This window comes from Antennarius striatus, chromosome 2 (genome assembly GCF_040054535.1).
Source record: "Antennarius striatus isolate MH-2024 chromosome 2, ASM4005453v1, whole genome shotgun sequence".
NCBI classification, from domain to species: Eukaryota; Metazoa; Chordata; class Actinopteri; order Lophiiformes; family Antennariidae; genus Antennarius; species Antennarius striatus.
The window spans coordinates 15,162,290-15,178,468 of record NC_090777.1 but is presented as its reverse complement, the minus strand read 5'-3'; the positions used below and the strand labels follow the sequence as shown (position 1 = coordinate 15,178,468).

The 16,179-nt window shown below is 43.3% G+C and overlaps 1 protein-coding gene and 1 long non-coding RNA gene across 3 annotated transcripts; both read left to right on the top strand.

Moving 5' to 3' along the window:
- The first annotated feature begins 219 nt into the window (after positions 1-219).
- wdr6 (WD repeat domain 6) lies at positions 220-6,158 on the top strand. Of its 2 annotated transcripts, none has more exons than XM_068336738.1 (7): positions 220-350; positions 612-730; positions 816-956; positions 1,499-4,283; positions 4,449-4,526; positions 4,685-4,801; positions 4,903-6,158. In XM_068336738.1, the coding sequence occupies exons 2-7, from the start codon at positions 661-663 to the stop codon at positions 5,894-5,896; spliced, it is 4,185 nt and encodes a 1,394-aa protein (XP_068192839.1). In that variant the 5' UTR covers positions 220-350; positions 612-660; the 3' UTR covers positions 5,897-6,158. The 2 variants fall into 2 exon arrangements, with proteins under 2 accessions (XP_068192839.1, XP_068192830.1); XM_068336729.1 differs by having other exon boundaries at positions 816-980.
- A 2,808-nt stretch (positions 6,159-8,966) lies between these two features.
- On the top strand, positions 8,967-11,140 carry LOC137609630 (uncharacterized). Its single transcript, XR_011038366.1, has 3 exons — positions 8,967-9,048; positions 10,449-10,515; positions 11,033-11,140. It is a non-coding gene; the product is annotated as an uncharacterized lncRNA (long non-coding RNA).
- Positions 11,141-16,179: the final 5,039 nt, after the last annotated feature.

Here is a 16,179-nt window from a genome sequence, read left to right as displayed (position 1 = left end):
TATCTACCATTAATGTCAGAAATAATATCGATCAAATGTTGGTCAAATTGACCTACCGGTAAATTTAAATCAATCACTATAATGAGGGAGCCCAAACATCCAGAAAACACTGAAAGCAGCACAACTCATTGACACTTGATCACGTGTAGTGTTTTCTCCAATTCAAATACAGCTAGCAGTTTCGTAACCAATAGAAGTTTGGGACAATAAAAGTGCAATCTGATTGGTAAAGAGTACGGAAGACACAACAAAAACACATGGACACTTCACGTTGGATGGATGGATGGATGGACGTAGATAAAATGTTGTAATGCAGATTAATACATAATCGTGCGGCGTTTGATGGTAACGTAAGTACAACATTAAATTATAATGTTGAATTTACGAAGTTATTGTTCTTGATTTCCTCGCAAACAACGTAATACTGCTTTTGCGATTGCGAAGTGACACTCTTAGGTTAGATAGATAGATACGTAGATAGATACTTTAATAATCCCAAGGGAAAATCGGTTAACTCTGTTTGGTAGTGTTTCGGACCACATACATAAAGACAGACTCCACGGTATTTTTGTACCGTTGTCTATGACTGACGTATCTTGTGAAATTTTTAGGCACGACTGATTATGCGTCTTCGATGAAATGTGTGACACTTTCTAAGAGATGGAAACAGCAGCTCTGGTAGCTCCAGTCACAGCTCTAGAGTTCCTTCGAGACGAATTTCTACTGACAGGTCGGCATCAGCCCATTTAAAAGTACAGTGGACACTGTTTCAGCTCACACAACACACATAATGAAAGGCTCTGCTGTCCTGCCAGGTGAGGGTCCAGTCCTGACGGCGTATCGTCTCCTGCCGCATCCTACAGCCTGTGCCTCCCAGTCAGTGCTCCAGCACTACAGGATCCACGGGATAAGACCCAGATCTCTGGTGGTTGACCAAGCACAGAGTCACGCCACAGGTCCTAATAGGCAAAGGAGAGATGGTTGGCATGCACTGCTCTGCTTTCATTGATTTACAGTATTTGTTCCGTTGTGTATGTGGGGGAACTTTAAGTTACAATGATTAAAGTAGAACCATGGCAGTCTCAGACTACAACATCCCGCGACACCCCTGAATTCAAAATTTTACCCTGACCTGCTTGCATAGGTCAAAGACCAAAGTTAGTGCTCTGACCTACTGTCATTGATCAAAGCACTAGCTTTGATCTATGGTCTTACTCACATTGGCCTTCTCCTTCGTCCTTCTATCTTATCCAGTTCCTGAGAGTACAAAAGTATGGGGATGTAACAATTCAAAACAAGTCTTGGGCCATCAGACAGAAAATATTAGTTGTATTTTTTCCTTTATCACAAACTTAATGAAAATGTAATTTTGAATATGTTTAATATATTTGTAATGGCTAGTTGAATAGTTGTCCAGAGTTATGAAGAATATTTGTTTGCATTTCTTTGTTTTGTTTTTTTAACAAAAGGGGTTTTTTTTCCCACCTCTCCTCCACAGAACTGAGCTCCACGTCAGAGCCCTACTACTTTGACCTTGCTGTGTTTGGAGGCAAGGCTTTACGGCTGGTGAGGTTCCATGTCAATCAGCAGGATGGGGTACATCAGCACTTGGAGATTCTGGATGCCCTCATCGAGCTACAGGATTGGACCCTGGATGTCCGCTGGCTCGTAGGAGACGAACACTCATTTCTTTGTGTGGCTGTAGCCCACAATAAAGTTCTCCTTTTGGATGCTGTAACAGGAAACGTTGTGGTTCAGCGCTCATGTCTGGAGGGCTGTCTGCTGTACTCTGCTCTTCTTCTGGTGCATAAATCCTGGGCAGATACTGTCTTAGTAGGGGGTACTGTGTTCAACCAGATGGTTCTCTGGAAGCCTGGAGGAACTGACAAAAGTAATAGTTGTGAGGACAAAGCTCCGGTTGAGAGACGGTTGCTTGGCCACACTGGGGTCATCTTCAGCATCTCATATCTCCGTGAGAAAGGATGGCTGGCTTCAGCCTCTGATGACCGCAGTGTGAGACTGTGGGATGTTGGTGATTTAGGGGGCCCTAGAGGCAATTGTGGGAACCTTAACTCGACTTGTTTGATGGCCCTATATGGACATCAGGCAAGGGTGTTCTCTGTGTGTCTCTCATCAAGGAGAGCTTTCAGTGCTGGGGAGGATGGGGTCTGTTTAGTGTGGGACGTGGTTGGTAGTGGTAAAGTGGTTGCTATGTTGAAGGGACACCGAGCAGGGGGGGTTCGTGGGCTTGCAGTAAGTGAGGGAACAGAGGTTGGAGATAGATGGGTGACTACTGGTGGGGCGGACGGAGGAGTGAGGTTGTGGAGGATGGAAGGAAGTGAGGACAGCAAGGAGACAAAAGAGGAAACCGTGACAGAGAAGCTAATTGACCTCAAATTTCCTGGCCCAGGTTTGCCTAAAGTGGTTTGTATAGCAAGGGACGGCCAGGGAAGTTGGAGTCAGAGCAAGTTTGTAGTTTGCACTGACCAAGGAGAGGTTTACCAATACAGCGGTGGTCAGTGGGAAGTGGTCTGGACCAGAACTCCTGAGTTTCAGTCTTATTGTGTAATGGAAACAATAACTGTCAGTGTAAAAGACTCAGACTCCACAAAAATAAATATGTGTGCTGTGGGAAATCTTAATGGGTCTATATATGTCTTTGCCATCTCTCATCCTCAGTGTGGGATTCTTCTCTCAGGTGGATCAGGAAAAATCCACAGTCTCATCTTTCAAGAGGCAAACAATGTCTTATATTTGCTTGCATCAGGTGCTGAAGGAGTTGTTTATCGCTGGTTTGTAAAAGTGAACCTAAAGCAAAACTCTTCTTTGTCTCTCAATGCAAATCCTCTTCCTCCTTTCCTCCTTCGTCCATGTGCCAAATGCTGGCTGACCGCTGCAGTGTGCCTCTACTCCACTTCCCTTGGATTGCTGTGGGTGTGTGGAGACAGGAGAGGGTCCCTGCTCTTATTCCAGGAAGATGGAAAACTGACTGAAAATAACCCGAGTGTTCAGAGAACGGGTAAAGACGTACCAATAGGAAAGAAAAAAAACAATGACGGAGATGTTCAGTGTGACAAACGTGGAAGCAGAATCATGGAGGAGAGAAGTCATGAAGAAGTGAGGGACTTGATGCTGCGCCCACTGAGCTGCTTGTTTGGAGTGCATGGTAAACAGGGTGTAACTTCAGTGTGTGAACACCAAGGTCTGCTGTACAGCTGCGGGAGGGACGGCTGTGTGAGGATCTTCAAAGTGTGTCGGACATCACCAGAGAAAGTAGAAGAAAACAGTATAGGAACCAAATGTGGGCTTCACTTGGAGGTTCTCAGAGTCCAGCGGGCCTGCAAGGGTATGGAATGGCTGGAGAGGGTTCTGATACTAGAACCACATACTCCAGATAATGGGAGGGGAGGCCCAGGGGAGGATACAAATGGCGACTACAAAACAAACAAAAGCAGGTTGTTAGAAAAGCTGGAGGTTACAGAGAAGGTAGATGAGAAGCAAACCTTTGGAGGAGAAGGAAAAAAAAGAGAAGGAGAAGCCAGATTTGTCATTGTCGGTTTTCATGCCGTTCATTTTGTGGTTTGGGACCCGGTGAGGCAGGAGAGGCTGCTGGCAGTGGCATGTGGTGGGGGACATCGCTCCTGGAGTCTCTGGCTGCCCCGCAAAGGGTTTTGGCCTGGATATGGAGCTCTGGTCTTCATCAAGCAGGGGGATGTTTTGACCTCTCATCACCCTGGAGAGATGCCGAGCTGGGCCGGAAGGCCAGTAAGGACTGGGGGGTGGGGCCTGAGGGAGGGCATCCATGGGCGAGGGATCGGGTGTTTGTGCAGACTGGGGAGGATACGGGGAGTCAGGAATGAGAGTCAAACCACTTCTGGAAGTGAAACTGAGGGACGGGCAGAAGAAGAGGATGTGGAGAGAGAGGAAGGTTCTTGGGAGATAGTTGTGACTGGAGGAGAGGACACTAGCTTAACCGTTCTTGCCATCCATCCCAGCTCTGGCAGCATCAGAGTCCTCTCAGTCGTTACCGATCACATCTCAAGCATCCGGACGGTTGTCGTGGTGACGCGTCCAGAGGAAAGCAGCAACGATGAGTTTTCTGCCGTGCTAGTGTCGGCTGGCGGACGCGCTCAAATGCAGTGTTACCGACTGTTGATCGGCTGGGACAGGCAGAGGCTGCTTCCTTCCTGTCAGGTGATCCAGGTGGCCGGTCACCGATTGGACGAACAGTGGGAGAGGAGGCGGAACCGACACAAGACTGTGAAAATGGACCCAGAAACAAGGTGAGTTAATGTTTTTACTACAAACAGCTGTCGCTCAAAAAGTAGAGTTTTTTTAAAAATTAATTTTACACTAATTTTATGATTTTTTTTCCGTTCTTTCCAATTTTTCATCCACTTCTGTCCATTTTTCTTAATCCTCCCAACAAGATTTTCCTGTGTTTTCAGATACATGGATGCAGTGGTGGTGGATAGAAACACAGACTGTGTCATTCTGGCTCTGGCCTGCAGTGACGGAGCTCTCAGGTTGGTGCAAAAAAACTTTAAAAAAATATTTAAGGAAAAGGAGAAAGTGTTAGAATTTTCTCTGTATACTGATTTTACAGCATGCTTTTTGTCTACTAATGGTTTCCCAGGTTTCTGCTTGTTGTCTGTGTTCTCAGCTGCCATTCTGTGTTTTCCAGATTTTTCTCAGTCAATGAAGTTAGACGACAAATAGATTTTTTGTGGGAGACGTTTTATCACCAGCGATGTGTGCTCAGTCTTGCTGCCTGCACCCTAGAGGATGGAAAGGGGAAGAAGTAATGAAACTTTTACTTAACTAAATCTCTCTCGTCCTTTTTCTTAATTTTAATTTGGTAAAATATGATGAAAGTCTCACATGTCTATCACATTGTCTCAGGTATACGTTGCTGCTCAGTGCTGCAACAGATGGCAAAATCGCCTTGTGGGACTTGACTGAAGCTTTTCTCTCATCATCTGGTACTTCAAGCAAAGCTCCAACCCCACAAAGCCCCTGCTTGAACATTGCTGTCCACCAGAGCGGTGTCAACTCATTGGCTGTCTGGGTAGAGAAACTGGGACAACTCAAAAGCAGTTGCTTGGTAACTGTCGCTAGTGGAGGGGATGATGGGCAGCTGACAGTATCCACAATTAGGATGCAATACCCAGAAGATGGAAATGCTGGGGGCAGCAGAGAGTTATCTCAAATTCCTCAACCCCCAGTTCCCATGAAAACTCAGTTGCAAACCCGTCTTCGTCTTCATCTCGACGTCCAGTCCCACCTCCCTGAGGCTCATGCTGCCCCTGTGACCGCCCTGAAGCTTTTGAGCCCAGGCCTCCTGGTCTCCACCTCCTCTGATCAGAGAGTTTGCCTGTGGAAGGTCAGCAGTACCAGTATCGTCCACAGCGGGGTGCTGTGCTCCCACGTTGCAGACGCCTCTGGACTTGCAGTGTGGGAGGGGAAAATGATCATGGGGGAGGAAGGAGATAAGAAGAGGAGAGGAAGGATTGAGTGTGAGCAGGAGATTTCCACATGGAAGGGGAAGGAAAGTCAAATGGGATTGAAAACACTGTGTGGGACCTTAGAGAGTAACACAGGTGGGAGAACCAGTGAGGAGGGAGCAGGTGTGGAGACTGGGGGCGGGGAGCCTCGGAACACCTTAAGCGAGACGGGTGACCCGGCTTCTATGACCAGTGGGGAGAGAGCAGATGACCCAGCTGCTGAGTCCAGTCATCAAGCGTGGGAAACAGAGACGGAGGAAAACAGTGAGAGCTGCTCCCGGGGGATGAAGAAGAGGATGAGGCAGATGGGATGGGTGCTGGTCTGCGGCCAGGGCCTCCAGCTAGTACGAGTCACAGGTGATCATGGATTCGGAGACAGAGATGAAACATGAACTCAGCTGTGAAGTGAAATGAAGCACATGGGTCTGAACATTAACTCGTAACATTGTTTGTAAATCATCTGTAAACTTATTTGACTGCAGCTGCATGAGTAGATAAGAAACTTTCAGATTGACTTTGGCAATTTTAAATGAACATTTTTACTCTTTTTAAGTTATTGTCTTCATTTTGCATTTTGAGGTACAATAAATATTTAATAATAAAAAAAAGAATCATAAATGTAACCATGAAACAATGGTTTGATTAAAATATCACAAAAACATTTCTGAGGAGTCAGTTCTCTGAGACCATTCCCTCCCAGTCATTTTTCTTAAAGAAAAACTAGATACAAATGAGTGAAATTTAATAAAAATCTGAATTTGTCTTTGAAACATCAAAAATTATTTGGTACTTATCGGGGATAATTTGATATCTTCATATTATTTCTAGAAAACATTTCAACCACTTCTGATATGTGGTCTTTAGACATGAAATAAACCAGTTTGTCATTACACATACACAAATGTAATGATGGTGTCATGATTCAGGTGAAACATAATACGGTAGGCCTGTAAAAAAATGCTCTCCTGAGGAGAACATGAAGAGTACAGACTTTATCTGTGAGCTCTGGTTCCCAGACTGACATCCAGGAACCATACAGGTCCTGCTAGGTCACAATATTCTCTCATCGTGGTGGGTTTGTGGTAGTGGAAGGTTGAACAGATTGTTCTCTGGTGCCATCGCATCAACTGTGGAGACAGCAGAGGTCCTCATCATAAAACAAGAAGACCTTTAGGTTTTGGGGGGAACTGTGAGTTCCCTGTCTAGGAGAGGATGTCCCTGCAGCATCTGAGGAGTTCTGTTGTTTTAGTTCTAAACTGAGGTGTGTGTCCAACAAATCACAGTGAACCAATAAATAAAGGCAGAGATCCTTGTTCATCCTCCACATCTTTACTCCTCAGGAACCAAAAGTCCTTTTTCAAACTTTATTTTCTGGTGTGTTCTGAGGTTTAGATTTGAAGTTCAGGTTTGTTTAAGGACAGGACGGTAAAATGTAAAATCTAAATGTATGTCATGAAAATAAACACGTCAAATCGCCTGTCAACAGTAGTATCAAAAGCCACAGCCGAGGGCTGCACCAGTTTGATTATTCTGTTGCATCCTTGCACGGGAAAACTCTGCTGTCAGGCTCCTCTCTTCAGTGGAATACAGTACACCAAACTCAACACTTCACACAGCCTGGCTAGAAATATATAAAAATGTTCATTTTCATAGCAATACAACATTGCTGAGGTAAATAACTAGTCCTTCACACATTTTCAGATAAATCATCTGATCATTCAGATACAAGAGGAGGGATGCTGCAGAATAATCCAAGTGGTGCTGCCCTTGATTGTCGATAGCACTGACTCTCTTTTATCATGCTTTTACAGTATTTTGGTTGTTCTGCTTCCCACAATGTAAATTGTTTTTATTGTCACTCTTTGACAGTAATGTAAATGTGCATATCAGAAAATGAGTTAGCTTTGTGACATGCTTGATTTTATCATTCAGATTTAACCTTTGCTGTTCAGTTAATATTTTAAATTTATCATTAAATTTTGGCATTTTATGAAATTACTCTTAGATCATAAGTAAATATAGAAAAGTCCGTAATTATTGCTGTAAATGTGATAAAGAAAAAGTGACTATAAATATTTTTAAAAAAACCTTTGTCAATATAGTTTTGTGCAAATTGAGAAGCATGCTGCTGTCAATGTGCTGCTACCCTGGATTTCGTTTAGGTGATGATTATGGTTCCTAAGATAAAACCTTCATCAACGAAGGTTCCCAAAAGTCCTCAAATCTTCGTCGATGTCTTAATTTGCTTTGCAAACACTGTATTATTTTTTCTGGTTGCATTTTACATAAACACAGAAAAGACAGCAGAAGGTGTTTTTATGTGCACCATTTTGTGCATTAAGCTCCAGGGAATTATTTGTATTTGAAGTGTTATGACAATAACACAGCGAAGTCAGAATGTGAACATAGATTGTTTGACCGAGGGGGAGGACTTGTGTAACTGTGCTCTCTCACGTGATTATATTATGTGTCCTAAACGGCTTATTTAGTCGAAGCAGAATGTAAAATGCTAATCGCCTGCTGCTGAAGGGAAAGCTTGATTTAGGACCATAATTACAATTATTTGAATTTTGTTGTTGTTGCTGTTGATTCCGCCTGAAATGCAAATGTACTGTGTCAGATGAAGTGTGAGACGACCGGCAGCATGTTCACCAACGTCAGATGTTACATACTCTGCACTGGAGTATGAGTGTGTGTTGTTTCACAGTCACCTGTCTGGGATTTAAACGTAGATGTGCATCTTGTGTGTGATAGTTCCTTTGTTTTAAACATAGGCTCAATGAGATGTGTGACCACCTACCTGCTTCCACCTTAAAATATCCGTGTGCTTCTTGTGTCTGTGCTTTTGAATAGCTCCCTTGGGGTCATCACCCATGGAGGGAGCTGACTGCAGGTACCCATGAATATTTTAATAATCTACCCTTGTCTCAAATTGCCTTTTGTCAAGCACTCATATCACCACCTGCCACTCACAAAAGAAAGGAGAAAGAAAGAGAGAAATTAAGATGTAAGTGGTAATGCTCCCGTGTTTCAGGGGGATACAAAACTCATTAACCCTGCCACTCCAAAAAGAGGAAGATCCTCCAGCTGTTGTCTCAGAAAGAAAAGACAGAAAGAGAAAGTGGGAAGGGGAAATTGAAAGCAAGAGCTAAAGAATCTGTAATCGCCGTTGCTATTTAAAAGATATGAAAAGACGGGAGAAAAAAAAGGAGGAAGAGTGAAAGCGTGGCACAGGTGAGGTGGGTGAGGATGAGGAAGTAGGGGTAGGCAGGGGGAAGGGGAGGCAGACATGCAGAAGGTTCCCGATGCTGTGAACATCACTGCTGGTGTTTGGCAAGTTGCAGAGGGAGGGGAAAAAAAGAGATGTAGAAAAACGGTCTCCCAGAACATTTCTTTATTTCGTGATTATTTTTCTGTTTATTTACTTCGTGGAGATTTCCTCTGCATGTGTCACATTTAGGTTTCTACCAATATGTGGAGAAACAAGATGTGGCTTCTGTTCTGCTGCTGATGCACATGAGTGATCTTCTATACCTTCAAACAGGTAGCTGTCTTCTACTCCATTTTATGTCTGCTGCTGTCATTGTGTGTTGATTTATGGTCTGTGCTGCAGTAACAGATGAATAAAGTGTCTTTTTATCTTATAGACGTGTGATGTTAACCTAAGTCATCATGTCCTTCATTTTAAGGGCATCTCTTATCTTTCCCTCTTTATCAGAACATTATTTTGAAGCAAAGCTCTGATGTTTCCCCATTCCCTCTTCAAACTGTAGCTAAAAGATAAATGTTGCATTTGATCCCAAACACTGAAGCTTTCAAGTAATATATGATATATATGATGTGATATTGGCTCTCTTGGCTACTAAAGCACAGAATAAAATGATGTGAACTTTAAATGGTCTGAACCTGGCAAAATATAATGAATAATAAGTCTTTGGTTTTGAATGTGTTCCACTTTCTGTTCTACGACCTTCTTAACATGATCGCCATGAAATCATTGTTTAGTCTGTCCAGGGAATGTTTCTTGTCACAAGCCTTTGTTATCAGGACAATAAAACTTCACCAATATCAGATGGGCTGTAGTTAAAGGAACACGTGACTATTGATGAGGCTGTCTTTAAATCTTAATGACAAAGCCAAAGTTAGTCAGTTAGTTAGTTAGTTAGTTAGTTATTCATTTATTTCAGGCAAGGCAAGGAAAAACAAAACAAAAAACAACAACAAACAAAATAATTAAATAAGCAAATAATAAATAATGATCATAACTCAACAATACAATTTTGCCTGAAAGGGAGTGGGAAGAAGAGACTTATGAAATCCCACCCCAGTTCCTGATTCAGAGGTCAACACACTGGGCTTCACTCCTACTTCGAAGATTCAAACTATATGCCAACAATGGTAATGTGCAATATACCAGCAACGGTAATGGACAAATGCCAACAACAGTAATTAACAAATACCAACGATGATCAAGAAACACTGAGCACATGTTAACAAAGGGAACAGCAGTTTGAGTTAACGACCCTCATCTCTATATTTTGACCAGAGACGGTGTTTATAAAACAGTTTAAATCGATTAGTACTTTTGCATTGCTTGTGTTGTGAGTCCAGATTGTTCCAGAGTTTCACTCCGCACACTGACATACAATACAATAAAAGGTCATGTAATCATACAGAGTACATGACGACATAGATAATAATCCTTTCAGTCATAGTAAGTGTGTCATTTCTGTAGCATGTTTCATTGACATACTGTAAATATTTGTATGTACTGTATACCTGTATATTTAAAAGAAACTTGTTGCTAGATTCAGCATTCACCGAACCTCACAAAGGTCTGGGTTCACTTCCATTGCTCCACGGCAAAACAATGCATATTTATGTTGCAATGTTTCTGAACTGTTTCTGAAGTGTTTACACAAATGGATGTGTTTCTGCTGGCAGGCCCTCACACTGGTAATGTCAAGCCAACGGCTGCCCGTCATTGGCTCATCTAGGAGTAAAAGAACAGGTGATATACTCATGAGTCAATCGTCTCTGTGTTGACAGAGGCTACAGGAGGATGGTGTGAGCACAAGCATGTTAGAAAGACGACTGATTATCAGTTGATTTCTTTCATTTCAGAAAAATTTTGGGAAATTCAGAAAACATGGCGTTTTTTTTTTTTAAATCTTGATCCCCTCCCCCAATCAGGGACAATGTTTTCTATATATCAATATTCCACTACTGGTCTGTGGAAATGTATTGTGAAACTAATCTCTTGTCATTTTGCAGTTAAAAACAGACAAACAAACAACCGAACAACTTACATTTTCTTATTTGAAAATAATTTTTCTGGTCAAATAATGAATAATGCATTTATGAGGCTGCTGTTTGTAAAATATTAGACAAATGAAAAAAAAAGTTGCCTAATCAGCTAAAATCATTAATTAGAGTATTAGATGTAAACTCTGTCTCTGTTTCTGTTGCTAAAAGAGATTTGAAACCTTTTTTATTTTCTCCTCTTATTTGACCATTTTTTCCCACAGGCAAGCCACCGCCCTCTTCCCGGGCTGTCCATCAGAAAGGCATCGGAAAACCAACATCCTCCTCTTCCTCCTCCTCCTCCTCTCACCCTCATCCAGGGCCATCCTCCATCCTCCTCTCAAACACCATTACTCCTTGGGGACGTTTGGCTCTCCCCGAATCCTCCTTTACCTCCATCCCCCCACCTCCGATTCCACAAACACCTCCTTCAACCCCACTGTCACCCCCACCCACACCTACTCCTCAGCCCACGCCATCCACTCCTCATCACATGAGACAGAATGAAGACGAGAACGTTTTCAGTTTCAGTTTCAACTCAGAGATTCCATCTTCTCCTGGTATGGAAAGGCAAAGATATTCCTATTTAACCAAAGTTGGTTGATAATTTTTGTTTAATTATGTCAACAAAAAACATTGAATTAAGTTCAATCTGCTTCTAAGAAAGAAATTAGTGAAAGTTAGTGAAAATGAGACTTCAGTTCTCCTTCAGAGAGAAGTACGTGTCTTTGAATGGTTGAGGTTTACTGTGTGATTGAAGTATGTACAACACATCCATCCAGTGCATTAGGATTAGCTCTGATAAAGATGTTATGTTATTATAAACTGCTGTGCTCCTGCTTTACTTAACTAATCTTACCAAACACAGCATTAAAAATATCATCAAAGTATTTCATTTCATTATAATGATGAATGAGACAAATGTGGGGCGGCAAGGTGGTGCAGTGGTTAGCTCTGTCGCCTCACAACACGGAGGGTAAGGGTTCGAGCCCCGCTCTGTGCAGAGTTTGCATGTTCTCCCCGTGTCTGCGTGGGTTCTCTCTGGGTTCTCCGGCTTCCTCCCACCTCCAAAAGCATGTGCTTCAGGTTAATTGGCCGGTCCCAGATTGCCGGTGTGAGTGAGTGTGTGTGCATGGCTGTCTGTCTTGTGTGTGTGGATCCGCGGTGCACTGGCGTCATGCCCGGAGTGTCCCCCGCCTCACGCCCTATGCCAGCTGAGATAGGCTCCAGCTCCCCGCGACCAGCTACAGCGGATTCAGCAGCAGAAAGTGAATGAATGAATGCAAATGAATGAGACAAATGTGAAAACCAACCCAGTATTTCCACATGAAGCACAACAGTTTTGAAGGTGTGACACATTAGCTATGTTACATCAGCATTAGCACAAGAATGTTAGAAATATTTACGTATTTAATGTCATGGTAGGAAAGCACACATGACATAATGACCTAATAATGACATGAGCTCTGATTTGGGTTCATTGTGGTTGTTCATTACTGACTCTCTGGACCAGGTTCTGTTCTGACTCACATGCCTGCTACTCTTTGTCTCTGCAGCTGGAGGGGGGAGAACGCTGCAGGTGAGGAAGAGGGTTTTGCCCCAGCGCAGAGTCCCTCATCCTCCCCGTCTTCCCCCGCTTCGTCCCATCACCAACCTCAGCTTCTCTCGGAGCTTCACTTTCTCTTTCTTTGAGCTGCCTGTGCACCATTCGCCTCGTTGCCGCGCCGACCGGATCAGGAACCTCATGCTGCTTCTGAGACAGATACACTACTGAAGGATGGGCACCGCTGGGCTGTTCATTCCTATTGTCTCATTAAAATGTATATCCTGTGGTATTATCAGTACACAATATCATGAGTGATGTAAAGAGAAACATGTAAATGCTGTTTTGTAAAATCATTATTAGTTATGCTGTGAAATATAAAATTTTAGCCATAAGTTTGAGTTTGGACTAACATTAAAGGTTAATACCTCTTCTGTATGACTTGTTGATCAAAATTATGTTCAGTTTATAGACCCTGTCTTATTTAATGATTTAGTTCAGTTAGAGGATCTTTAATTTTACTGGCCTTCTGATTTTATTGTTGCAAAGAGATTGACAAAACGATAAAGACAACTTAAAAATTAAAAAGCAGGTTTCTCTCTCTTTTCCTTCTCTTTGACTTCCTCCATGACAACGTTTTGTGAGTCGGAAGAAGTCATATGTTTCATTGTTTGAGGTAAAGGAATAGTCACATCCCTGTGGTTGTCATGGTATGGCATGTCTTGGGCAATTAAACAGGGCCCATTCAGGTTGGATGCAGTTTAACGTCATACCCAGGATGTAATGATGAAGAACACCTCAAAAAACTTGAAAATGTTGGAATTTTGTAACACTATCGATCATGACAACATGATTCCTGGGTAAAGACAGATCGCCATGGTGATAGCACCACAGTTTCTGCTATTACCTGGGTACAACGGTGCGTCTGAAGATTTCTTCATTGTGACACAAAATGGAATGTTCATTTTGTGAACCGTTTGCCTGGATGATGATGGGAATGACCAGAATGGCTCTGACGTGAGAAATTTATAAGTTGTGATTATTACAGTTAAGGGATGATGTCATTGGTGAGGACCCTTATTTTTATATTTACAGTTGGAATGGCTTCTGTTACTTTTCCCTGTCAATCTCTCACTTACATTCATGTTCGATCTCTCTCTCTCTCTCTCTCTCTCTCTCTCTCTCTCTCTCTCTCTCTCTCTCTCTCTCATTAAGCCGTTTCATCCATGACTCTGAAATCTGAGCTGCGACAATGCAGGCATTTAGAATCACTGAATGGTTTGGAGGGATGGGGGTGGGGTTGTAGAGCAGGGACTGTAAATATTCTGTATGGTTCAGAGTTCAAGGTTGCTCTGTTACTGGAGGTCTCTGTTTGTGTGTTTTTTTATGTCGTCATGCATGCTGTTTCACACGTGAACAGTCTGATCAGGTGTGACTGACCTATGCAGAAATGCTTACTCATCCTTTTTCCTGTCCTGTGACATAGTACAGAAATTTAAAAATGTTAAAAATGTAAAAACACACAAACGGTACTGAAATAAATCAGTACAACCTGGAATGACCTTCCTGACACTAATCCGACACTATATCTTTAATTAACCCAACGTGCCTCATCATGCCTCACAATCGTTTTAACTTTTATTCACTCTACCAATGAAGCTTGGAGACAAATCAAAGGCACCTTCGGTCTGTACGATTAAATCTCTGAGACTGGAGTTATGATTTCCAAGATAGACCTGATCAAATCATTATCACAGGTGTTCACGCCACTATCAGGACAATACAGGACATGTGAAGGCAGTGGCGGCCAGCGCATTTCAAACCTAGGCCTTCAGAGTGATGTTCTCCTTAGTCAAATGTGAATAAATACATCCCATAATACTGTAAGTGGCTCCCACTGCTGCCACCAGCATTCAGCATGTAGCATTCAGGAATGTGGTGTTTATAACGTCTCTCAAATGGGATAAAAACCGTTGTCAGCTCCACTCCTTTTGTTGTCACTGGCACAGAAGAACCCCACAGCCACACCTTTTATAGACGTCACACAACTACGCCACAGAACAAAACCGACTGAAATGACCAGCTAGCTAGCAAGTTCTAGAAGGCCAACACATGATCCGATTGGCTGTTGAATCTGTCTATTAACTGTATATTCCTGTTGACTCACAGCCCAAAGTCAAAAATCAAATCCCTCTCTCTCTCTCTCTCTCTCTCTCTCTCTCTCTCTCTCTCTCTCTCTCTCTCTCTCTCTCTCTCTCTCTCTCTCTCTCTCTCTATATATATATATATATATATATATATATATATATAAAAATATGTCCCTCTCACCCTTTCAGGGTGGTATCTGTGTGTCATCCTCAAGCTCGGGTCCTCAACCAGAGGCCTGGGAGTCTGAGGGTTCTGCGCAGTATCTTAGCTGTTCCTAGGATTGCGCTCTTCTGGACTGAGGCTTCAGATGTTGTGGTGATGGACAAAGAGCAGAAGAGAGCAGTGGTGATAGATGTGGCGATTCCAGCCGATGCCAACATCAGGAAGAAGGAACACGAAAAGATTGAGAAATATCAAGGGTTGAAAGAACAGCTGGAACAGATGTGGAAGGTTAAGGTTAATGTGGTCCCCGTGGTAGTAGGAGCACTTGGGGCAGTGACCCCCAAACTGGAAGAGTGGCTCCAGCAGATCCCTGGAACAACATCTGAAGCCTCAGTAAATATATATAGCTATATATATATATATTTATATATATATATATATATATATATATATATATATATATATGGCGGCACGGTGGTGCAGTGGTTAGCGCTGCTGCCTCACAACACGGCGGACCCGGGTTCGAGTCCCGCTCTGTGCGGAGATTGCATGCTCTCCCCGTGTCTGCGTGGGTTCTCTCCGGGTTCTCCGGCTTCCTCCCACCTCCAAAAGCATGCGCTTCAGGTTGATTGGCCGGTCCCAAATTGACCATAGGAGTAAGTGAGTGTGTGTGAATGATTGTTTGTTTGTTTCTATGTGGCTCCGGGCACACTGGCGTCGTGCCCGGAGTGTCCCCGCCTCACGCCCTGAGACTGCCAGGATAGGCACTGGCTACCCCGCGACCTGCGTTTGCGGATTAAGCGGGTTGGAAAATGAATGAATGAATGAATATATATATATATACACACACACACACACACACACACACACACATATATATATATATATATATATATATCGTGGTCTAGAATGCAGGAGGGCGTGGTTTCGAACCCCAGACATGGCGGACACTATCCAGTGAGGGTCCTTAGGCAAGACCCTTAATGCTATACGAGCCTACCTCAAATATGAGTGAACACAATAATGACAGAGTCATTCCAGCTTGGACGTCGCCCGGGTTAACAAGGTCCGCGTCAGATGCTAGGGAACCAGGGCAATCTGATGAGAAATGGGTTACTGGAACAAGACACACATGGACAAGGGCGGAGAATACGGAGTTGTTGGAATGCTACTACACAAGTAATCCCAGAGAGAGGGGATATATGGGGCGGATGTGGGACAAATGGATGCTTCGAAACCCACAATCAAGGCTAATAAAGAAACAGCTGTTAGCCCAGTGTTCCAACATCCGTAACCGAAAACTGCTGTCACAACTAGAGATCGATGAAATACTACAACAATGCTACGGCAAGGGGGAGCCAGGACGCCAGGTCAGCGGGGGGATATCACCCCCCCCACAATCCGAGATTGGGTACCAAGCCCCAAGAGACATAGACAGCCTCAATACAAGAGCTGCTGACCTGCGAAGGAAGATCATGACCCAAATAGAAACCTGGAGCCTCCGACAAATACTGAAGT

Excerpts from the sequence above, each read along its gene's own strand:
- wdr6 (XM_068336729.1), top strand. The coding sequence starts at position 661 with ATGGAAACAGCAGCTCTGGTAGCTCCAGTCACAGCTCTAGAGTTCCTT. Across the intron at positions 4,284-4,448 it reads AAAATGGACCCAGAAACAAG|ATACATGGATGCAGTGGTGG; the intron begins GTGAGTTAATGT and ends CTGTGTTTTCAG. Across the intron at positions 4,527-4,684 it reads TGCAGTGACGGAGCTCTCAG|ATTTTTCTCAGTCAATGAAG; the intron begins GTTGGTGCAAAA and ends TGTGTTTTCCAG.